The 23528-nt window shown below is 40.7% G+C and overlaps 3 protein-coding genes across 7 annotated transcripts in view; 2 read left to right on the top strand and 1 right to left on the bottom strand.

The window, feature by feature from the left end:
• UBE2E1 (ubiquitin conjugating enzyme E2 E1) overlaps positions 1-2728 on the top strand; it is a 55688-nt gene extending 52960 nt beyond the window's left edge. The window contains exons 5-6 of one of the 2 annotated variants that reach the window (XM_070433326.1): positions 763-910; positions 1959-2728. In XM_070433326.1, coding sequence (XP_070289427.1) covers positions 763-910; positions 1959-2056 — 246 coding nt within the window. In that variant the 3' untranslated portion in view covers positions 2057-2728. Of the gene's footprint in view, positions 1-762; positions 1036-1958 lie in introns of those variants that run through there. The other variant, XM_070433325.1, reaches the window with a different exon arrangement.
• The window catches only part of NKIRAS1 (NFKB inhibitor interacting Ras like 1), a 30302-nt gene extending 11251 nt beyond the window's left edge, over positions 1-19051 (bottom strand). The window contains exons 1-4 of one of the 4 annotated variants that reach the window (XM_070433329.1): positions 18941-19051; positions 14904-15014; positions 10993-11234; positions 4474-4566 (exon numbers count right to left, since the gene is read on the bottom strand). In XM_070433329.1, coding sequence (XP_070289430.1) covers positions 4474-4566; positions 10993-11234; positions 14904-14997 — 429 coding nt within the window. In that variant the 5' untranslated portion in view covers positions 14998-15014; positions 18941-19051. Of the gene's footprint in view, positions 1-718; positions 4567-10992; positions 11235-14903; positions 15015-18918 lie in introns of those variants that run through there. The other 3 variants (XM_070433330.1, XM_070433328.1, XM_070433327.1) reach the window with 3 other exon arrangements.
• A 181-nt stretch (positions 19052-19232) lies between these two features.
• Positions 19233-21841, top strand: RPL15 (ribosomal protein L15). Its single transcript, XM_070433324.1, has 4 exons — positions 19233-19295; positions 19976-20157; positions 20634-20770; positions 21386-21841. The coding sequence occupies exons 2-4, from the start codon at positions 19986-19988 to the stop codon at positions 21689-21691; spliced, it is 615 nt and encodes a 204-aa protein (XP_070289425.1). The 5' UTR covers positions 19233-19295; positions 19976-19985; the 3' UTR covers positions 21692-21841.
• The last annotated feature ends 1687 nt before the right edge of the window (positions 21842-23528 follow it).

Genomic DNA, 23528 nt, shown 5'->3' with positions numbered 1-23528 from the left:
ACCTGTGGCGATACCATTATAGTGAATTCTGTACAGGGTATCTACAGAATCTGATGTAAAGGTCAGAAAAGGCAAAAGCAAATATGTCCTAATTTTATTACAGCTTTTTGGATATGTGATCATTGTTTAAGTGCCTTTATGATTCTAAAGCTTACTTTGAGGCCTTGTAGTACTACCAGCTAACACAAGAGGTCAGCAAGCAATTAGCTATTCAAACTTGGAGGTGTTATGAATTACAACATTACAACTGCTAAAGATGAATTTAAGAAATGTTTAAATGACCTTGCTTTTTGTTGATGAACATTTTTAAATGAAATTGACAGTCCATGAGATTGTACAATGAATACTTTTTTAAAAAAATTTCTTTATTGATTTCAGAGAGGAAGGGAGAGGGGGGGAGAGAGAGAAACATCAGTGATAAGAGAGAATCATTGATTGGCTGCCTCCTGCACGCCTCCCGCTGGGGATCAAGCCCACAACCCGGGCATGTGCCCCTGGCCGGAATCGAACCTGGGACCCTTCAGTCCGCAGGCCAACACACTATCCATTGAGCCAAACCGGCTAGGGCTAATACTTTTTAATCTCAAATAGTTTCTTAACCTATCTCTTACCAGCTGTAGTTAGTGTTATTCACCTTTTTAAAAACTGTTTTTACAAGTTTTTAATTAGGGCCACTCAATTGAAAAGGTAATTTAGTAAAAAGCTTCATTGTTTGATGCTTTCTGTTTAACACTATCTTTTTTTTTTTTTTTTTTTTTTTAGGTTACATTTCGGACAAGAATCTATCACTGTAATATTAACAGTCAAGGAGTTATCTGCTTGGACATATTGAAAGATAATTGGAGTCCAGCACTAACCATTTCTAAAGTCCTCCTTTCTATCTGCTCACTTCTTACAGACTGTAATCCCGGTAAGGTTAATAATTCTTTACTTTGTTGTATTCTTCCTTGTCTGAAAAACACTTGTTTTCACATAAACCAAAATTTTATTTTTCTAACACCTTTCAAAGGACAAAAATAGGTATTTTTAATCAAGAGAAATTCAGTCTAGTAGTTGAATCAATCTAGTTGAAAAATGCAGCAACTTCACCATTAATTAATGTGTTCTAGGAACAAGGTGTTTTAAACTACAGACATCATTCTCCCTCGTACAGGGTGGGGCAAAAATAGGTTTACAGTTGTGGGATTATTTATTCTACAATACAATTAATTAATAAAGAATAAATTGTTATGTGTACTCACAACTATAAATCTACTTTTGCCCCACCCTGCATATTTCTCTTAAAAAAAAAAAATCAGAGTTCTAAGTGTTGAGCCGTCTGCGGGTTTACTGAGCACTTACCCTATACCTGGTTACTGAGGTAGTGTTCATTTTTGAAAGTGTGATTTGCTACACACATTTATTGACTACCAGACTGTGATGTTAGGGGTGGGGAAGCAAATATACAATTAATTATGAAAGATTCTATTTAGGATTCAGAGAAACACTATACTTAAAGTCCAGGTTCTTTTTGGGTAACAGTGTAGAGTTAAATAGTGTTACATTACAACAGCCATGAGGACTACACAGTATTTATTGTCATAACTGCTGCCACTGAGTGAGTGAAAGGCCATGTGAACACAGCTGGGTGTTCGTTGTAGTCTGGGGCCTTGTACATTCCAGTTTCTATTGAATTTACCCTAACACATGACGGGAAAAATCCCTCCGCTTGGGTCATGGTTGTTGGGAGAGGAATGGAATGAACAAAAGAGATAAAGCATTCTATTTTGATAATGATTTTTTTTGCCATATTTTGAGTAGCTTTTTAAACTACCCAAAATACGATAGGGTGGTGTTTCAAAGATGGATTTGATCACATGTACTTGGTACATTTCTTTCCAAGCTGCCAGTAATTTAATTGCTAAGACCTAAAATATTCTTTTCCTTTCTCCAAAGTAATCTACATTCTTTTCTTCCAGCCGACCCGTTGGTGGGAAGTATTGCCACTCAGTATATGACCAACAGAGCAGAACATGACAGAATGGCCAGACAGTGGACCAAGAGATACGCTACATAAATTGGGTTTTCACAATTCTTACATTATTTGTCTGTCACAGAGAGAGCTGCTTATGATTTTGAAGGGGTGGGGGAGGGTGGGAGTTGGTAAAGAGTAGGGTATTTCTATAACAGATATTATTCAGTCTTATTTCCTAAGATTTTGTTGTAACTTAAGGTATCTTGCTACAGTAGACAGAATTGGTAATAGCAACATTTAAATTGTTATTAGTTCTGCAATATAAGCTAAAATGTAGTACAGAGAAGAATAGACTTTGGATTCGGTTGTTTATAGTCTGTAAATTTAAGCCAGCTTAATTTTGTGCAGGTTACACACATGGCCATTTCTGTGAAAGTCCTTCCAGACTGCATACTTTTTTGTTTAGAAAAATTGAAACTTGTTTTCCCTTCTTGGAAGGGAATATTGATATTTAACAGTTTTTAGAGATTGTCATCTCATCTTAAATGGACATGTGGCTTATAAGACACTTTTAGGAAATGAGTAGTTATGTATTTTATTTTATATGCTCTACTTTATTGTGAAAAGATTAGAGGTTTGAAAACCTGTAGTAAAATACCTTAAGCTGTTAACTGTAAGGCGTGGAATAGGAGTTGCTCAGTGGATTGGTTATATGTTGCAGACCACTTAAGTCTGCATTTGTTACTGTGCTAATAAACAATATTAAAACAACCACCTAACATCCCTGCATTCATTTTCTTTTAAACCAGATCTTTGCTATAAAGCAACCTAGAAGTAATTGCAAACTGAATGGATTGGTATGTAACTCTAATTTATACAACAGCCTTGCAGGATAGATTTTGAGGTGTCTTAGAAAAGCTTAGATAATTGAACCTGTCACCTTTCAAAAATGTACTCAAAGATGCATCTTTTAAAAAGCATTTCCAAGTTGCAGATGCTTTGGTGGCAAGTACATGAGCAGTGGGATCTCTCACGGATAGATTAGTACAGCCACATTAGAGGGCAATTTGACAGCACCTAAGTGGATGTGGCAATTCTATTTGTATCTACTCCAGAGAAACTCACCCAGGTGCATGGAGTGAAGGTACATACACATTCATTAAGCATTTAAAAGGAATATGGTACCATTCCAGCATCGATCTAAGTTCAGTAGAAAAAAGCAAAGCTGCAAGATGATCTAGTATATTATCTAAAAATAATTGTAAAAGTATTTATCTTTCTATGTAAAATACATAGGGGGAAAAGCTGTAAGTGGGAGAGCAGATAGGGAATGACAGCCTTATCTAAGCAATAATTTTAGACCAAAAAATGTATTTGTGATGAGAAATTTTAAAGAATTATGCAGTGGTAGCACTAGCCTAATCTAAAAGCATTCCATTGACGATGTTAAAACTTACTAGTTATTTTCACATTTCTTTGCTGAACAGCTTATTTCATGTTTTATATTTAAATCAAATAGTTAACTGCTTTCACATCAAAACCACTAAGTAGCCTGTTTCCTACCTTTAAAATTAGTAACAAAATTGAAATTTGCTAAATACAGTGAGCTCTATTGCTCAGATCTTGCCAAAATCTTCAGCGAACCTTAGCACAAACTCGGATATCCAACTTGAAGACTATCTGTAGTCCAGTATTTTTATGATACATTTTATCCACATGACTGACTACATGTCCATAAAACTATTCCAGGAGGTATAGTATTCCTTGTGGAAAACAAGATTTATTGTCCTTATGTGCCTAGCAGTTTTGTAAAGAAACAGTTTGAAGATATTTATACCACCGACTACTTCAAGTCATGCTAAATGTGTAATTTGAACAAAGCTAAACCACAGGGTTTGTTCTATTTAGCAAGATCTCTTCTAGATAAAATTCAGCTTAGCATTCAAATTGTTTACTGTTTGATCCAATTTGGACACACAAAAAATGCCAGTTTATAATTCTAGGCATTAAATGACTTGTGAATTTTTTGGAAACAAAGTTATATTTGAGCTAAGAATGCATAAAGTTATACAGAATGATAGCTTTTGAAACATTAAAGGGGGAGGGACACTACTTATAGGTGTGTATATATAAATAACAAAGGTGCTAATATCAGGGACAAGTTTCAAGCAACCAGAATGCAAATATATTATTTCATATCAGGCAATAATAAGCTTAGCCCAAATAATTTAATTATAGCCTTACATGCATTAAATTGCTTCCTTAGGGATTTCTACCAGACCAAAAGTAGCTACAAATGGCCTATTTTAAATATGTTCACAGATACTTAAGGACAATCACTATTCAACAAACAATTGTGGCACTGATTTTTAGTTCTCAGAACTAGAATTCCCTTTGTTTTTCCTCCCAGGCAAAGGAAAGCTGGATTTGCTCTGGGGCTGGGAAAGTTTGCTGGCCAAGAGAGTGAATGGTTCAATCAGAGTTTTCCGATCTGTAACTGTTACCTCCCACAGTCGCACCTTCTCACTTTTTGCCCATTGCTGTGCCACTTCAGCATCCACTTGTCTCTGCTCAGAAAGGTCCAGCTTGTTTCCTAATACGACAATTGCTACCTGAGAGAAAAAGTGATATAAAGATCACACTTTGCCAACATCATCAGTTCCTAGGCAAAATGGAGAAATAAAAGAAAATTGTCCCATTTAACAATCTGGTACAACAAAACTGATTCTCAGAGGTAACCTGAATGACAACACAGTAGGACACAAACCTGACTCCTCCTGTAATGCATTTCTGTTAAAAACACAGAGGTTCGTAGCTAAGATTTGTAAACAGCCCACGTGCCCATCAGCAGATGAGTGGATAAAAGAGCTGTGGTATAGTTACACAATGGATTACTATGTGGCAGTTAAAAAGAAGGCTCTTTTACCCTTTAAGACAGCATGGAGGGACCTGCAGAGTATTGTGCTGAGTGAAATAAGCCAGTCAGAGAGAAATAAGTATCATGATCTCACTCGTGTGGAATCAAACAAAATAGATCCTGAGACATATAACCAGGAACAGACCGACAAATTTCAGAGGGAAGGTGGGGGAAGGGGGGTAGGAGTGGGGTGATTAACCAGGGAACATATATGCATGACCCATGGACACAGACAACAGAGTGGTGAATGCCTGGGAGGGGCAGGTATGAAATGGAGGGGGTCAATGGGAAAAATCAAAGCGGACATCTGTAATACTTTCAACAACACAGATAAATTTCGAAGATGCAGATGTTCTATAGGCCGTTATGAAACATTTTAAATTAGCAACAGGTGAAGTTAACTCAGAATGGAAGCTAGACTTGGGGAAATTCATATCTAGGATGCAGATAAAGGTGTGACTGAAATATGCCTCCATTTCAGTTTCACTATCTACTGTGTGCTGTTTCCCTATACGTATTTCAAAATACACCAGAGGACTGACTCCCGGAGCTGTGAGTTCCGCACCCCTAGAAACTAAGTTCTATGAGCATAGAAATTTTTGTTCTGTTCACACTATTCCTAATCATAGAAAGTTACCTAATGCAATCACTAAATATTTGTTGAACATATGGGCCAACAGGAATATTTTACAATAAATGCAAGGCAATCGTTCACAAATGCTTACTATATACCAGGCACCTGTTTTCAGGTGATTAAAAACCAGCAGTCACAAGCCCCCAGGGAGGGGAAAGGAAGGAGGACAAACAACAACCAGATTTTCAGATACTGACTGTAAAGCCAATAAAACAATAATGTGAAAGTGGAGGAAGTGCACCAAGAGCTGTCATAGAAGGCTCCTCTGGGGACAGCTTTGAACTAGGACCTTTGAGCCACTGCTGTGCTCCTGCCTCTAAGGCCATGCCTTCCTGAAAGGATGGAGGAGCACGCACACCCTGGAGCTCTGGGTTTCCTGGCAAGTCTCTCCCATTTCTCAGCAGGAACTGTCTCTTCAAGCCCTCCAATCATCCTTCATCACCTAGATTTTCATCTTCACATACATCCCCTAGGCCAGTGGTCGGCAAACTGCGGCTTGCGAGCCACATGCAGCTCTTTGGCCCCTTGAGTGTGGCTCTTCCTAAGCCTTAGCACACAGTATGTCTCACCTAAATAAAAACAAGACTCTTTATAAATCCTCCAGCTCCTCTCTGTTCCTTTATAAGACAATATGTTTACCCTCTGACACAAAACTAGCAAAGAGCTATGTTTGTTGTGTTCAGTTCTCTTACATCCAGTCCAATCAGACTATCTCACTGTTTTACTACAACAGTTAAGACCTCTAAGTTACTGAAGGCTGGCCATTTCTTTATCTCCCCCCGCCCCCTTTTTTTTAACCTATCTGCAGCATTTGACATAGTTTGATTACTCCTTACTTTTATTTTTTTTACTTTCTCGTTTAAAGTATTACAAATAGTAGTACATATGTCTCCTTTTTTCCCCATTGTGATTACTCCTTACTCTCTAAAGTGCCCTACGTCTTTCTTGCCTTCTGGGACACCCTTATCTCTTGGATTTCCTCTGACCTCACTGGCCACTTAGATTCCTTTGCTGGTTTCTCTTCAATTCTCCAATGGGGTCAATGTCCAAGTGCTCCAGGGCTGTAGCATTTTAGCTAAGCTCCTTGCTATTCACCTTGTCCCTGTCTGTTGACAACAGCCAAAGTGATCATTTTAAAACAAGCCCAAAGATGCGCAACCTCATTTATATTAAGGGAAATTAAACTACTAAACTACCATTCTCACCCAGGAGATTCACAAAACCCAATAGTTTAATCACACATGGTTGTCAAGGATGGAGAAACAGGCTTTTTCATACCATTCCTATGGAAGGCATCATATTTACTCTTTGACTCAAGATCCCCTGCTGCTTGATCTTCAATTATATGCTAAAATGTACAAAATAGTAAATGCAAATGATTATTCATTGTAGGAAGTTCTAGCCAGAGCAATTAGGCAAGAAAAAAATAAAAGGCATCCAAATTGGGGGAAAAAGTAAAACTCACTGCCCTGGCCAGTTTGGCTCAGTGATTAGAGTGTTGGCCCACAGACTGAAGTACTGTGGGTTCAATTCCCTGGTGAGGGGCATGTACTTCAGTTGCTGGTTTGATCCTTGGCCCCAGTTGGAGTCAGTGGGGGAGGCAACCAGTTGATGTGTCTCTCACATCAAAGTTTCTTTCCCTCCCTCTCACTCTCTCTAAAAATCAATGGGGAAAAGAAAAAGTAAAACTCACTATTTGTGGATGACATTATTTTATATGTAGAAAACTCTAAAGACCACCAACAACTATTAGAAATAATAAAGTTGCAGGATAAAAATCAATATACAAAAATGTTATGTCTATATGTTAACAACAATCTTTTTTTAAAATATATTTTTATTGATTTCAGAGAGGAAGGGAGAGAGAGAAACATCAATGATGAGAGAGAATCATTGATCGGCTGCTTCCTGCATGCTCCCCCCGTCCCCCAACTGGGGATCAAGCCTGAAACCTGGGCATATACGTATATGCCCTTGACCAGACCCACCCAGGACTCTTAAGTCCACAGGCCTGCACTTTATCCACTGAGCCAAACCAGCTAGGGGACAACAAACTATTTAAAAGAGAAACGAAGAAAATTCCATTTACAATTGCAACAAAAAGAAGAACATACCTAGGTATAAATTTCACAAAGGAGGTGAAAAGACCTTGCATTGAAAATGAGGGGGACCAAACGTTTTGCCTTTTGAAATAGTGATTTTAAACTCAATTCTTCTGAAACAAAACTCAGAACTTTTGACTCCTCCTGTCTAAGAGATTCAGATGGCAAAGCCTGCCTCAGGAAGGGGACCGCAGCATAACCACCACAGACAGGAAGCCTCCAAGCAGGAGCCTGTTAGCTAGATACCCCGGGGCCCATTGTTTCCGAGTTGCCTAGCGAGGTTTTGCCTGCCATGTGTTCTACTCTTCCTCAACTACTGTACATCAGCATTCTCACTTTTCAAATCTAAGATCCTGTTTTCCTCCTCCTTTGACCAAAATGTAGTATGTACCCAATGCTGCCTCACTGTCTTTGGAATTTTCAAGCATATGTGAATTCCCTGGGTTCATGTATTAAAAATTGGATTTTCTCCTGTTAATCTGTCTCTGCTAATTTGATTGTTAGCCCAGCTAGAAGAATTTAGGAGGTGGAGATGGGAGGAAAAGTTGTTTTAGAGCATCCCCCCACACACACACCCAGTTTTGGAGAGCCAGCCAGGAGAATTCACTGGCTGGAATACTGCTTATTCCTTAGACTGCTGCAACTAAGAGATAATGGACATCTGACCACAGCTGGCTGAAAATGGTAAGCATTTTACCCTGTCAGCCTCTGATCTCGTGTTTGTGGGCTTCGATGAAAGTTAGAAGCAGTAAGAGTCCTTTTTCTCTCTTCTACATTTAGATTGGCAAGAGAAAAATATGTGTGAAATGAGTTTCCTGGGCAAATGTGACTCTGGTAAAAACTTGGTTTGAGTACTCTTGTTTTCTATGAATCCTGTTCCTTCCAGAGAGGTTCTATTATCTTCACCAGCTGAAAGATGCTTAGGCATCTGGTGAGCAGCCGAACGGGCTATGGACCCATGCTTAGGGAATCTTAAAACTTATTTGTTCAAAATAGGGGGAAGCTTGTGACTTCCTGTGGTTTAGAATAGCTGGTGAAAGACAGGGCTTCCCTTCTTTCTTAGGCTAACTCTGCAAATAAACTGTTGGATCAGTGAGGGCTGTATCTTTTGTGTTCTTTATGGAACCTTTTGCTTCCTTGGTTACGCCATAAAAGGCTTAGTGTTTGAGTCGCTATTAAAATCCTACTGTCATTGGCCAGACGATGGATACCTTGAACTAGAAAAACTTCTAAATAGAAAAATGTTTAGAGAACTCTCGTATTAGTATAATTAGCCATTAGGACTCCCTTAACAGGATGGAAGAACAGAAATTAGAACAAAAATCAAAATCCACTTAGATCTCTTCCTATTTACCTTTAGATATTTGCAGATTCTGTAATAAAAAATTAAAAATAAATCAGGATGCCCGGCTGGTGTGGCTCAGTGGTTGAGCTTTGACCCATGCATCAAGAGGTCGCTGGTTCAATTCCCAGTAGGGGGCGTGCAGGAGGCAGCCTATCAATGTTTCTCATCAATGTTTCTATATCTCCCTTCTCCCTCTCCCTTCCTCTCTCTCTAAAAATCAATAAAAACATAAAGTCTGATAGAAATTAAAAAAATAAAAGTCTTGGCTCTGCTACTGGTAAACCAGAAATACAAACAGCCTGTAACTACCTAAGGCTGAGGAAGCAAAGGGGGAAAAACTGGAAAAGGGGCACTTTTAAAAACACAAGTAGCTAAAGCCTTCCATGCCTGACCACGTCCCCACCCCATTATCCTTAAAAATTGGCAAGAGCCAGCCCTGGCTGCTGTGGCTCAGTTGATTGGGCATAGTCCACGCATCAAAAGATTGCTGGTTGATTCTTGGTCAGAGCACATGCTCAGGTGATGGGCAGGAGGTAACCAATTGATGATTCCCTCATCATTGATGTTATCTATTCACAAAGTAAATAAGTATTCAAAATAATAAAAATAAATGTCAATCCAGATGCCGAAACCGGTTTGGCTCAGTGGATAGAGCGTCGGCCTGCGGACTGAAAGGTCCCAGGTTCGATTCCGGTCAAGGGCATGTACCTGGGTTGCGGGCACATCCCCAGTGGGAGATGTGCAGGAGGCAGCTGGTCGATGTTTCTCTCTCATCGATGTTTCTAACTCTCTATCTCTCTCCCTTCCTCTCTGTAAAAAATCAATAAAATATATTTTAAAAAAAATGTCAATCCAGATGTCCTTCAGCAGGTCAATCAGTGGTTAAACTTTGGTACATACATACCATGGAATGCCACTCGGCAATAAAAAGGAATGAACTACTGATATGTGTAGTAACTGGATAATTTTCCAGAGAATTATGCTGCATGAAAAAACCCAAGAGTTAACATACTGTATGATTCCACTTATGTTACACTCTTAAAATCACAAGGTTAGAGAAATTGAGAATAGATTAGTGTTTGTCAGGGCCAAAGAGGGGGTGGTGATAGGAGAGAAGTGGGGGTGGCTATAAAAGGGTAAAATAAATCCTTTTGGTGATGGAAATGTTCTGTATCTTGACTGCATAAATGTCAGTATCTTGGTTGTGAAATTGTACTACAGTTCTGCATGTTAATACTGGGGGGACTCCAGCTAAAGTTCTCTATTATTTCTTAAAACTGCATGTGAATCTACAATTATCTCAAAATAAAAAGTTTAACATAAAAGTAAAATGTAAAAATCTAGGTTAAGAACATCTAATCAGCACTGTTAACCAGTACATCATAGGGGGTACTCCTAGGGGTGAGGAGTCAGCCATGTGAAGATCTGGAAAGAGATCTGCGATAAGAGAGTTCCAGGGATGGGAACCAGAAACTGAGAAGGACTTAATAGGGGAACAAAATGATCATGTTGGAAAAACAGAAAGTGGACCAGTGTCAGTGGAGTACAGTGACAAAGGAACAGAATGATGAAGATAAGATGAAAAGGAGAGGCATGGGCCAAGTCATGTAAGACTTTATGGACTATGGTAAGGATCTTATTTTTAAGTGTCAAATGGGTAGAATCCAATCATTATTAAGTTAAAAAAAATTTTTTTTGCAAGGCTGAAGATAAGATTCCTATTTAGCCTAGGAGACAATAAAGAGCCCTAGGAAACAGTGCTGTCACACAATATGAAGTGAACTGTCTATATAGAACTTGAGATACGGAGTCCCTAAAATTCAGTTTATACATGAAAACAAGCAGAGACAGAAAGTCAAATGCTGGCCCCAACTGAACTCGGTCAGTCCTGTATTTCCTGGGCTAAGGAAAAAAAAAAAAAAAACAACGTACTGTGAATACAATGTGAGTCTCTAAAAATATTTTAACTGCCCCATATTCCATGTTGCAATTTAAATAGTATTATGATTCATAGTTGGCATTTTTCACATATCCACTTACCTCTTTTTTGTCTTTGAACTTATCAATTTCTTTCTTCAGCAGCTCTACTCTTTGAAAGGATTCAAGATTATTCACACTGTAAACTAGAACAAAGCCATCGGCAAATGAAAAATAGTGCTTCGGTAGGTCCACGCCCTCCTGCAGGCCTCTGGTGTCGTAAAGATGTAACTGTTCCTTTACTCCCCGATCCGTTTCCACTGAAGCCATGTACACATCTTCCATTGTTTCACAATCTTCCATTCCTGGGATGAAAAAGGAATCACTTGCCGAAACCGGTTTGGCTCAGTGGATAGAGCGTCGGCTTGCGGACTGAAAGGTCCCAGGTTCGATTCCGGTCAAGGGCATGTACCTGGGTTGCGGGCACATCCCCAGTAGGAGATGTGCAGGAGGCAGCTGATCGATGTTTCTCTCTCATTGATGTTTCTAACTCTCTATCTCTCTCCCTTCCTCTCTGTAAAAAAATCAATAAAATATATTTAAAAAAAAAAAGAAAGAAAAAGGAATCACTTTCATGGGTACCAATGTTGGATCATTGTACCAACTGTTGAGTATTTTCTTGTCCTTTAGAAGTTGTTGGCTTTCTAGGTTCCCTATTGACTACATGTAAGAAACATATTTCCACTACTAACTTCTTTAAAATGAAAGGTAGTTGTTGTAGTAAATGACCAACATGCTTTTTAAAAACATGTCTTCTGTATAGAAAAAATTTTAGTAAAGATTTAATATTACACATTTTTTAAAAGTTACTGTAAGAAGAGTCAAAGATCTGAATACCTAAATTGGAAGGTTAAAGGCTGGTTTTTAAAGTAGCTTCAGCCGAAACCGGTTTGGCTCAGTGGATAGAGCGTCGGCCTGCGGACTGAAAGGTCCCAGGTTCAATTCCTGTCAAGGGCATGTACCTGGGTTGCGGGCACATCCCCAGTAGGAGATGTGCAGGAGGCAGCTGATCGATGGTTCTCTCTCATCGATGTTTCTAACTATCTCTCTTCCTTCCTCTCTGTAAAAAAAAAAACCAATAAAATATATTTTTAAAAAATAAAAATAAAGTAGCTTCAATATCTTAGTGGTCCCATTTTCATCTCCATCAGAGCCAAGGACAGGGCCTGAGGTAAATTTGCTACTTTTTTTTTTCTATGCAACTTCCTCTATTTCCAAGGTCTGTTTATGGGACTCAAAAATTTATAACCTGGCTAGTGTGGCTCAGTGGTTGAGCATCAACCTATGAACCAGGTGGTCACAGGTTCGATTCCCAATCGGAGCATATGCCTGGGTTTCGGGCTTAATCCCCAGTAGGGGGAGTGCAGGAGGCAGCCAATCAATAGTTCTCATCATTGATGTTTCTCTCTCTTCTTCTCCCTTCCTTTCTGAAATCAATAAAAATATATTTTAAAACATGTTATATGTCCAGTCTGGGCCTGAGCACCAGGCTTTCATTCCCAAGCACCTATTGGGCACTTTCATGTGAATGTCCTGCAAGTACTCCAAACTAACAAAACTTGTTATCTTTTTCTCCCCATACCTGTTTCTCCATCTAGCTTTCTCCCCTGGATCACCATCCACCTGGGCAGTCTTTAGAGTTCTTTTTAAACAAGGAAAACGTGGGTGCAAGTTATCATACATGAGGCACTTTACTGCTGAAACACCTGCTCAATACATTGCCACCTTCCATGCCCACTGGTGTGTTGGCACCTGAACTGCTGCAACAGTTCAATAAACACCTTGTATCCTTTCTAGACTGCTCAAATGTCAACTCCATGGATCCTCTCCTGATCATCCCCTTCCCTCCTTTCTGCTCCTACTGTGCCTTTTACAGGTAACACCATTTAATACTTAAACCTTCCCATATTGTTCCCCTCCAAGGCTGGAGTGTAAGCTCCTTGGGAGCCAGGCCTGTAGCTAACCTATCTTGATAGCTCTGAGGACTAACAAATTGACTTACAGACATAGGAAGTCCTTAGTAAATGTTTGCTGAATGAATGAATTCATCATTGATGTCCCAATTTCAGTCCCTTTCTTTGCCTGGGTGATCCTTGTAAAATGCATTCCTACCTTGCTTCATTTGTGCAGGTTTGTCTCTTCAACTAGTCTATAACTCCCTTTAGGCTGAGGAATTAGGAGAATCTGGCCAGTGAAAAAGATAAAATACTAAATATGGTAACATTTAGGATTCCCCTCAAAATGCCCCACCCAGGTCACCTTATGAAGCTCAAAGTCATAAATCCTATCCACATGCTTACAGTTTTCAATTAACGTTTTAATCCTCCATTCTTATTTATGAGGAGACAACCTAGGATTACCAGATGCTTGAGTAAAAGGGAGATGAAAACCAGAAAAGAATGCCTTATAGAAAAAAGAATGCAGGAAAAAGAAAACTTACCAAAAAAAAAAATTACCCTATATTATACTCAAAGAAATAAGATAGTACATCCATAAAATAAGAACAGGATACGAAGAAGTGAAAACTCAACACAAGGGCTGGAAAATAAAGATAAGAAAAACTCTCAAAAAGTGGAACAAAATATTGAGAGAAAGAAAACAGGAAAGAAATTAAAAAATTAGTTCACTAGTCTAGAAGATCCAGCATAGACAACACAGAGAAGGGAAAAGGATCAACAAAATAATTCAGACATGAAGAACACACATTTCCATACTGAAAAGGGCCACATTTTCTTCATATATTTAAACTAAAGCAACATATCACAACAGACTGAACACAGAGGAAGTAGATACGATAACCCAGCTAGACATTAGATTTTCAAAATCGTAAATCGGTGCTCTTCTCACTACATTATTTTGAAGACATAATTTTTCATAAACGTGTTATCTTGGTACGTGATATTTATTATTATTTTAAGTAATAAATAAGTACTTTTTAAATTTCTGTTTTAATTTCTAATACAGTAAACATATAGCCTATATAAACAAAAGCTGTTTGGAGTTTTAGGAAGGTAAAGGGGTTCTTTTGTTTCCCTCTGGGCATAATTTGTTTTTTTGCACAGCCAAAAATTAGAATCTGGAGGTGAAAAATTAAGAACAGTGCAGCATCTGTGGCAGGAGGGATTCAGAAACCATAAAAGTTAAGAACCGCTAGCACAGCCACCATAATAAAAACCGATTATGGATTTAACCAAAATTGCTAAATATTTTGAGACAGTGGAAGAGAAGCAAAGCTCATCAAAATAGTTATTAAAAGTAAGATAGAAATGTGCTCTAAGCCAGCAGTTGGCAACCGGTGGTCCGTGGGACCACTGGTGGTCAGTGAGGTCTGAGAGGTTGGCAACCGCTGCTCTAAGCTACTGGCCAGAGATAAATACTTCAAAGATCTATGATTCTACTTATCTCTCCAACACAAACCTCATTTAATTCCAATTTGCAATGTTTGATCGCCTTAAAGCCAAAGATGCTGTCTTCTTCACCTCTGTATTCTCACAAGGCTGCATCACAGCCTGTTTCATATAGTGAGTATTTAATCATGACTCAGCTCAATGAATGAGATAATCCAATTCACAAAAGTAGGTCATACTGCAGTAAACAGCTGTTTCTTCCATTTTGAAAACCTATACAGCTGTATTGGAAAGTCATGTTTGAAATAGAATAAGATCATTCAGTGTATTCTTATGTCAGTGCTTCTATGACTCCAAAACCACTATTCGTTATGTAAATACACAGGAAACTACATATATAAAAGGTATAACTTTCAGCAAGCACTCTTGAATTTCACTATCATAAAAGATGTTTTTTTTCTCTCTCCCCTATTATTTCCTCTCTCAACATCAGTTGACTTCTATGATCCTTTTGGTCCCTCTGGATTTCACTTTTGTGTTCTGTCCCCCATCTTTAGGTTAGTATGACCAACAAAACCCCTAGCAGTTCCCAGAACCTACAGAGGAACTACAGAAAAATAATCTTACCAATAGTATGATTCCCATAAAGGAGCTGCTCCAAAATTGCTGTTTTCCCCACAGACAGCAAGCCACAAACCACGACTTTGCAGCCCTTTCCCATCTTGTCTCAGGATAGCACTGCAAAGAGAACAGAATATCCTTAAAATTGTATACACTGAAATCAACCTTTTCTTTTTCTATGTTTAAATTTAATAAGTAATACATACACAAGGGGGATTTCAAATTTTAAAAAAGATATATAGAATAAGGTATACCCTTCCAAACCCTACTTTATTTTCTCAAATTCTGTAATTTTTATGACCCACATCAGCACTAATCAGCTACCAGGAAAAATAATTTTTTTCCAGGAAAAATAAATTTTTTAATTCTCTCTCGAGGACATACTTACTGATTTTACTTTTATTTTTTTTTAAAAAATATTTTTTAAATATATTTTATTGAGTTTTTACAGAGAAGAAGGGAGAGGGATAGAGAGTTAGAAACATCGATGAGAGAAACATCGATGTGCCTCCTGCACACCCCCTACTGGGGATGTGCCCGCAACCAAGGTACATGCCCTTGACCGGAATCGAACCCAGGACCCTTCAGTCCGCAGGCCGACGCTCTATCCAGTGAGCCAAACCGGTCAGGGATACTTTATTTTTTAAATATATTTTTATTGATTTCAGAGGAAAGGAGAGGGAGAAAGAGATAGAAACATCAGCGATGAGAGAGAACCATTGACTGGCTGCCTCCTGTGTCCCCCCTCACCCCCCGAGGATCCTGGGCATGCACCCTGACCAGGAATCGAACCGTGACCTCCTGGTTCATAGGTTGACCCTCAACTACTGAGCCACACTGGCTGGGCAATGCTTACTGATTTTAGAGAGAGAGGAAGTCAGGGAGGGAAAGAGAGAGAGCAAGAGCAACATCAATGTGAGAGAAGCATAAACCGGTTGCCTCCTGTATGTGCCCCAAATGGGAATCAAACCACAACCTTTTGGCATATAGCATGAGGCTCCAATCAATGGAGCCACACCAGCCAGCTGGGGCAGGAAGAATTTTTAATGCTACCATTATTATAGCACAGTAGTAACAGAGCATTCAATTCCAGAGTAGTACACTACATTTTATCTGTAGAGAAATAATCATCACTTTATTGTCTTTATATTTTCAACATAACTGCAATATAAAAATTCTCAGGGCAAAGCTCTGTGCAATACTCATCATATACGGTATGCTATTTCCTATGTCAGCAACTATGGCCTGTTTTAAAAGGTTTTCTGCACATACCTCTGAATTTATGATTATTTTAATATCATCTCATCCTATATAACAAAAGGCCAATATGCAAATCGCCCGAACGGCTAACGACAGGTCGCTATGACACAGACTGACCAGTCTATTTGCATACTAGGCTTTTATAATATAGGATTTTGTGCATATGTGTAAATAAATAAATGGGGGAAGGGAATTGTTTCAGTATACCACAGAAATCTCCATCAAGGACAATCAGTAAAAGTAACTGAATAGAGATAACTCAAACATTGGCTAAGGATTTTAAGGTTTTTTAGAAAAGAAAAGGAACAAGATAAGACAGAATAGACCATGTTAAATATTTTACATAATTAAAAAGAAAAAGACAAAATGGGGTGTGATTGACCAAAGCACAGTCAAAACATCCTAGGTACCTAGTTGTTTTCAAGTGGGAAACAATAATACTACATAAGGCTGAAGATTAGTGGCCTGCTACCATCTATTAAAAAGTATGAATTCTTTTTAAAATGAATATCTACTGTAAGATTTTGAATGAAATGCACATTCAAAAATAGTTTATTTTCTACATATGGTAACAATGGCAAAGACTCACATTACAAGTAAGGAAGTAGTTATGCTCATATATATACTCAGATTTACAAACCAAACCTACTAAAAGCTTCATTCTATAAACATTATAATGTTTAATAATTCCCCAATACAATAAATATGTGCCATTTCCTTCCAAATTAAAAAAAAAATAGGCCATTTGCAGTCCCTGCATGGGCACTGAATCACTTGAATAGATCCTGGGGGTGGCCAAGTCTCCTGGAAATTTAGGTTTCGAGAGTTTGAAAGGCTCCAGAGTAGATGGATTGTGACCTTGAAGGTTCCTTCTGACATTGTAATGCTATGGATGGAAAATGCTTACTCAAAAACTACATCAACACTGAACTTAACACAAAAAGCAGTAGTTACGTAGAGCTATTGGTTACAGTGACCACCTTAAGAAACTGCTGGACAATACATTCCATCTGTGACCTATTAAAATTCATCTGCTGTAAATGACTAAGAGAACATGCTTAATAGGCAAAATCCTGTGCAGTCCTAAATATATATTGCTTTGCTTTCCAGGCTAATCAGTAATGTTCCTGAGGAAAACGCTGAGCTTGGGCCATATTCTCTTTGAAGAGCCATCAGAAACAGCCCCCCAAACTGGGAATACTTCTTTTCCTTAGATAAGGAAATCATTCCACTTTTATAAGTAAAACACAACCTTTTTATGTAATCAGAAAAAATTTTAATACTGAAACACTATTAACATCATAGAAAGATATTACAGATACTATGACATAAACATCACATGGGGAAACTACACTGCATATTTTTTTTATTTTTTTAAATATATTTTATTAATTTTTTTTACAGAAAGGAAGGGAGAGGGATAGAGAGTTAGAAACATCGATGAGAGAGAAATGTCGATCAGCTGCCTCCTGCACACCCCACACTGGGGATGGAGCCTGCAACCCAGGCCGTGACCTCCTGGCTCATATGTCGATGCTCAACCACGGAGCCACACGGGCTGGGCCCAAATAAGCTTTTGATTTTTATATCGCTTGCATTTTGTGGCCCTCAATAAATAAATTTATTTTTTGTTTCCTAATATATATATATCAATCACATAAAGTTATCCTTCTGCTCAAAATCTCCCAGTGGTTGCCAATCTTGCGCAGGTTGGAAACCCCATGTCCTCATAACCTTCACCTGTCTCTCAGCTCCTGGTCTCCTGTGTGTATGGCTGGCTGCAGCCACGCCGCCTCCGTGCTGCTCCCGCGTTCATCCAGGCACACTCCAGCCGCGGCGCTGGTCCTCACATCTCCTCCGCTCCCCACTCGCTCAGGTCTCCTCTCCATCCTGGCTCCTCACTCACTCACTCACCGCCTCAACACTCCCCACCTCTGACATCCCTCGCCGTCTGTCGGTAGCACTGACCATCCGAGATGACATCTGACCATGTTTATGGCCTGTTTCCAAGGAAGCCCCGACCAGGCTGCACCCCCAGCGAGGGGGTCGCTGCCCGGCCCCTGTCAGGCGCTTCATAAATATCTGTTAATGGAATCAATGAGCCATGTAAGGGCTCGTGCGATGAAGGGTAAGCCTGACTTTTTAAAATTTTTTTAAAGGAAAGTAATATAGGAAATAGGGGCGAAATAACCAAAACCTCTAATGATTTAGAAGGTAAACAGGATTCTCTTAAATGTGGGCCACATTTAAACTTAGAACTTGTGGAGTTAAACCACACCATTGTATTAAAATACTCTGGAGACGCTAAAAAAGCGAGTAAGCCGTTTTTTTACATAAAGAACGCAACACAAAAAGCCAGCAATTTTTTTGCCTAAACACGCGCACCTGCCAGCCAGGTCTCGGCAAATAAATATTGCGTTTTTCTAAAAAATTGTGGTTCTGACGTCGCAATACTGGAACCAAATCCTCACGCAGGAAAGACCCGGGAATGGAAACGCACTCTCCCTCCCCCGGACCCATTTCGGGGGCAAAACCCCTCGTCACTGGCCCTGCGGGGGCTAAAGCCGGATTGGCCCGCGGGCCCCGACCCGCGAAGCCCCTGGACCGGGAGCGACTTATTTGGCGGCGGGGACAGCGTCGCGGGGGTCGGTCAGAGCACCCCGGGGCCCCAGACCCCTGCGCCCGTCCTGGGGTCGAAGGGGACGGCGTTTCCCGCAGCGACACCTCAAGCGAGGAGCCTGCGGTGCGCGAAGCGACGTACCGGTACACAAAGTGACACAGACCTGTGCCCTCCGCAGACCCCGCGGATCGCGGCGCGTTGGCAGCCCGGCTCCCCGGCAAGTTTCAGCTACCGGAGCCCCGCCCCCAGCTCGCCTCCTCCCCCACAGCGGGTCTGGAACGCCCGCCGCTGCCTCCGCAAGGTCTGTCGCTTAGAGGAGCAGGGGCGGGACAATGAGGAAAGCTGCGCCCCCTCCCGGCGGAACTCCGCCCACCCGGCTCTCTGCCGGAACTACATGTCCCATGAGGCTCTGGGAGGCCGCAGCTTTCTACCGGAAAGAGTTTCCCTGAAGTGGGGGAGGAGCCCAGAGAGGATTGTGGGAGAGAGGCTCTTCCTTTCCGTCTGGCCGCAGCCATCAGGTAAGCCGTGTTGGGGACATACGCTATTTCATCCGACGCTCATCTCCCTCTGCCCGGGCCATCCAGGCTCGGGGACCCTGCGTCCTCAGAGCTCCTCCCGCCTCCTGTGCGGCGTGAGTTTGATCAGGATGCGGGGCAACGGGGTTACGGAGAGGCGGCCGCCGGGGCGGGCTGGGGGATGGTGTGATGGCGGCGCGAATTCGAGCTGGGCCCAGAGCGTGAAGGAAAGGGAGGCGTGGGGCAGAGGAATAGGAGGCAGGGCCAGGGCTTATTGGAGCGCGTCGCTCAGTTGGGTAGAGTGAATGCTTTTTCCTAGGGAGTTAACCTTTTGGCGGCGGCAACATTCCCCTGTATTGTCGGCCAGGTCTCTGCAAACGGGGCCGGGCCCTTGGGGGTGCCGCCTGCCGCAGTGACCCGCCCCTTCAGGGCCTAAGTCTTGCGCCATTCATTCGTGCAGGGAAAAAAAAAAAAAAAAAATGCGCCGAGGGCCTTGCTGCGTTGCCCTCTCTGGGGTCGCAGAAGTGACTGAGCGCCGCTTCCCGTGGACGCAGCAGCGGGGGTCAGGCTAGCTGCGCGCTGCGGTTTGTGCAGAGCCATTTTCATCCGCAGTGGTTGCCTGGTGGCTGGTGGGGAGCTAAGATGGACGCACGCAGCCTTTAATGCCCGGTGTTATCTCAAAGGTAAACCAAGATGGGCGCTTACAAGTACATCCAGGAGCTATGGAGGAAGAAGCAGTCGGATGTAATGCGCTTCCTTCTCCGGGTGCGCTGCTGGCAGTACCGCCAGCTCTCGGCGCTCCACAGGGCGCCCCGCCCCACCCGGCCCGACAAAGCGCGCAGGCTGGGCTACAAGGCCAAGCAAGGTGAGTGCGCCGTGCCTGGGTGCGTGGGTATAATTGTGTTCCCCGGGAAAGGCTAGGGGCTGGTGAGTAGGAAGAGCGGCTATTTCCCCGATGACTTCCTTCACGTAGTTCTTTGGCAGCGACTGTCCTCAGCTGTCAACACATTGAAGTTGTGGACCAGTAAATAGTTGTCTAGCTGCTCTAGCAAGTGTGTTGTAGATTGCAAATTTGCATGAGTCTGGACTAAAGCAAAATAACGGTGTAGAGTGAGAGTGAGAAGTTAATCTCTATCTCTGGTTAATAACAAAGGACTTGGAAAATAACTGTTTTGTGTTCTTTTTAAAAAGTGAATCTCAAACTGGTGTTCATTTTACCATCGCTGCGTCTGTAGTATTTGACTTACAGTCTGAATATATTTGATGTAGGCGCAAAAGTGACATGTCATTAAGTCTTGCACTCTGTGGTTTTTATGAAATCACTGTGATTTTTGTTTATAGGTTACGTCATATATCGGATTCGTGTGCGCCGGGGTGGCCGCAAGCGCCCTGTTCCTAAGGGTGCGACCTACGGCAAGCCTGTCCATCATGGCGTTAACCAGCTGAAGTTTGCGCGAAGTCTTCAGTCTGTTGCCGAGGTAAGTGGTCTTTGAGAAGCAGTTGTATTGGTTACCTCCCGGAGGTGATGTAGACAGGTTTGTGCAACTTTTCTGATAGCTAACTTGTGCCTAGGGGAGCCCTTTGTGTTTAGATGGGGTTTGTGAGTTTTACTATTAACATTGGTCGAGTTTCTATCGAAGACAAGACTTTATAAAAAGTCTGTTACTAACTTGTCTTTGCTCATATATGTCAAAGTGTTTTATGATTAGTGTGAACCTGTGGAACCTAAGCTTTTGAAGGACAGTAAAAAGAAGGCAAAGCTATGCAAAAGAGACCATTGTGGCCTCCAGTGCCTAAAATACGCTAAATGTTAAGGTTTTTGTAAGAAGTTTGCTTGTCCTCCCCCCGCTGTTGTATTAGAAAAAAGGTGAGTTCCAGAATCCTAAATTTTGTTAGCCAGATATTCATTCCTTAAAGGCATTCACAAACCCCATTCATTAGATAGGGGCTAATAGTAGGGAATAGTAGTTTACCTTTTCATACTTATGGTTGCGTGCCGTAGTCTCTTGTCTAGTGATGAACTAAAGAGAATTCTTGGTTCCGAATTTACTACTGTGGGAAATGTGGGAGGCTGACCCTTTTTCCTCTTCTAGGAGCGAGCTGGACGCCACTGTGGGGCTCTGAGAGTCCTGAATTCTTACTGGGTTGGTGAAGATTCCACGTACAAATTCTTTGAGGTTATTCTCATTGATCCATTCCATAAAGCTATCAGAAGAAATCCTGACACCCAGTGGATCACCAAACCAGTCCACAAGCACAGGGAGATGCGAGGGCTGACATCAGCGGGCCGCAAGAGCCGTGGCCTTGGGAAGGGCCACAAGTTCCACCACACTATTGGTGGATCTCGCCGTGCAGCTTGGAGAAGGCGCAATACTCTCCAGCTCCACCGTTACCGCTAATATAAGTAATGTTTGTAAAATCCTTACCTAATAAACAATTTAGGACAGTTATGTCTGCTTAAAAGTGTTCTTTGATTTGTTAAAACTAGTCTGCAGATTGTCATGAATGCATTGTCACATTATAAAAGTTAAAGTGCAATAATGTTTGAAGATGGTGTGTCTCGTTACTCATAAGATAGACGCTTTTGTCTTGGCTTTATGTCAGTGATTTTCAACCGTTTTCATCTCATGGCACACATAAACTAATTATTAAAATTCTGCAGCACAACAAAAAGTAATGTTTTGCCAATCTGACCAAAAATAGGTATTTTGATCAATTCTTTTTTAACTTGACAATCTAAGGGGGCTAGAGGTTAGTGCCCCTGACTAGTCAGGTATTGCATGTTTTAAAAATTGTGTCCCACCAGTGTGCCACAGTATACTGATTGAAAATCGCTGCTTTATCTTATTAGGGAGTTTCCTATGTCAGTGTTTGGTATAGGTGTAACATTCTGTGAAGGAGTGCAAAACTAGCCAGTAGATTCGTTGGTGCATGTGATGAAACCTACAGCTTTATTAGGGTAATGCAATGCTCTCTGCTTGTTTACTCTCAAGGGGCTGTTTTTTGGAGTTTGAATTTTGCTTGGAAATGTGAGAGATAACCTAATCCATTCTCATGGTCCTGTGCAGAAAAATGAAAGTTAAGTAGGGGGTTCACATTTTTTAGGTTAACCCAATATAACTGCTGCATCTGAAAGAAGAAAAAAGTTTAAAAGGATGCCACCATTTTTTAGGAGAAGTGAATGATTCTGTTGAAAGAGGGTTCTCAAAATTAAACATTCTAGTTTACCTAAACAAAACTGGCTTGATCTCCATAGTACCATTCACTTTCATGTAAAAGCTAGAAGCCCTGATTCAATCCCATGACTGAATTTCCTGCAAAGTAGTAATAGTAATTACATTGGTGTGTATTGAAACTGATGGAAATTGAACAAATGAGAAGGGGAATTAACTTTAAGGTGTGTTGTGTTATAACTATTATGAACCCGTTAGCCACATTAAGGGGGAAAATGCAGTTGACTTTAAGGGTACTTGTGCTTATTAGTTCATTTAGTCTTATAACTCATCTTGGGCCAACCCACTATATCCATTATTCCTATAATGTTACTGAGAATAGTCATGTATTGGTGTCAGTACAAGTTTAAGGTTTCCAGTCTAACCTTGGGCATTGTCTACAGTTATTTTTCTCATCCCTGCTCAAACTACCCTCAAAATCCTTACCATTCCACAAACTTTCCAGGCCTTCAATTGTGTTTACTTAACGTTAAAGCATACCACCACATTATGTTTGCCTCTTGTCTTAAAATAGACTAGGCTTCTGTTTCCCAGGGTGAATCTGAGCGTGTAGGAAATATAGAAGAGGAATTGGCTCCAATTTCCAATTCTGGGTTTACTGACTTAATAGGTAGTTTAGTTCTAAAATCCTAATTGCTGGTTTCCTTTTTTAACCAATTTTTCTTATTTTCTTCATGGGTCTTAGAAGGCTTGGTTAAATGATTTCCAGAAAACATGTAGCAAACTCATAAAACCTCTTAAGACCTAAATTCCTTTCCACTCAAATCTCAAACCATCTGTTTTGTGTGTAGAGGTTGTTCAACTAAAGGAATAAATGTCTGTTAAACTAAAACAATGGACCTTCTGTTATCTTTTGTCATCTAAATATCAATGTGCTTTAGAGCAAACCAAATATCCCAACCTGCAAAAAGGTATCAAAACACGATGGCAGGAAGTCAGCAATATGTAGGAAAATGAAGTGTGTAGTACTTCGTCTAGAGTTTTTCTCTCGGTTCTTTGGTCC

The sequence above is a fragment of the Myotis yumanensis genome, unplaced genomic scaffold (assembly GCF_028538775.1).
Source record: "Myotis yumanensis isolate MYYU_CA2020_CCGP unplaced genomic scaffold, mMyoYum1.0.hap1 SCAF_14, whole genome shotgun sequence".
NCBI lineage: Eukaryota > Metazoa > Chordata > Mammalia > Chiroptera > Vespertilionidae > Myotis > Myotis yumanensis.
Note: the sequence above shows the minus strand (reverse complement) of the source record. Positions and strands in the feature narration are given on the sequence as shown.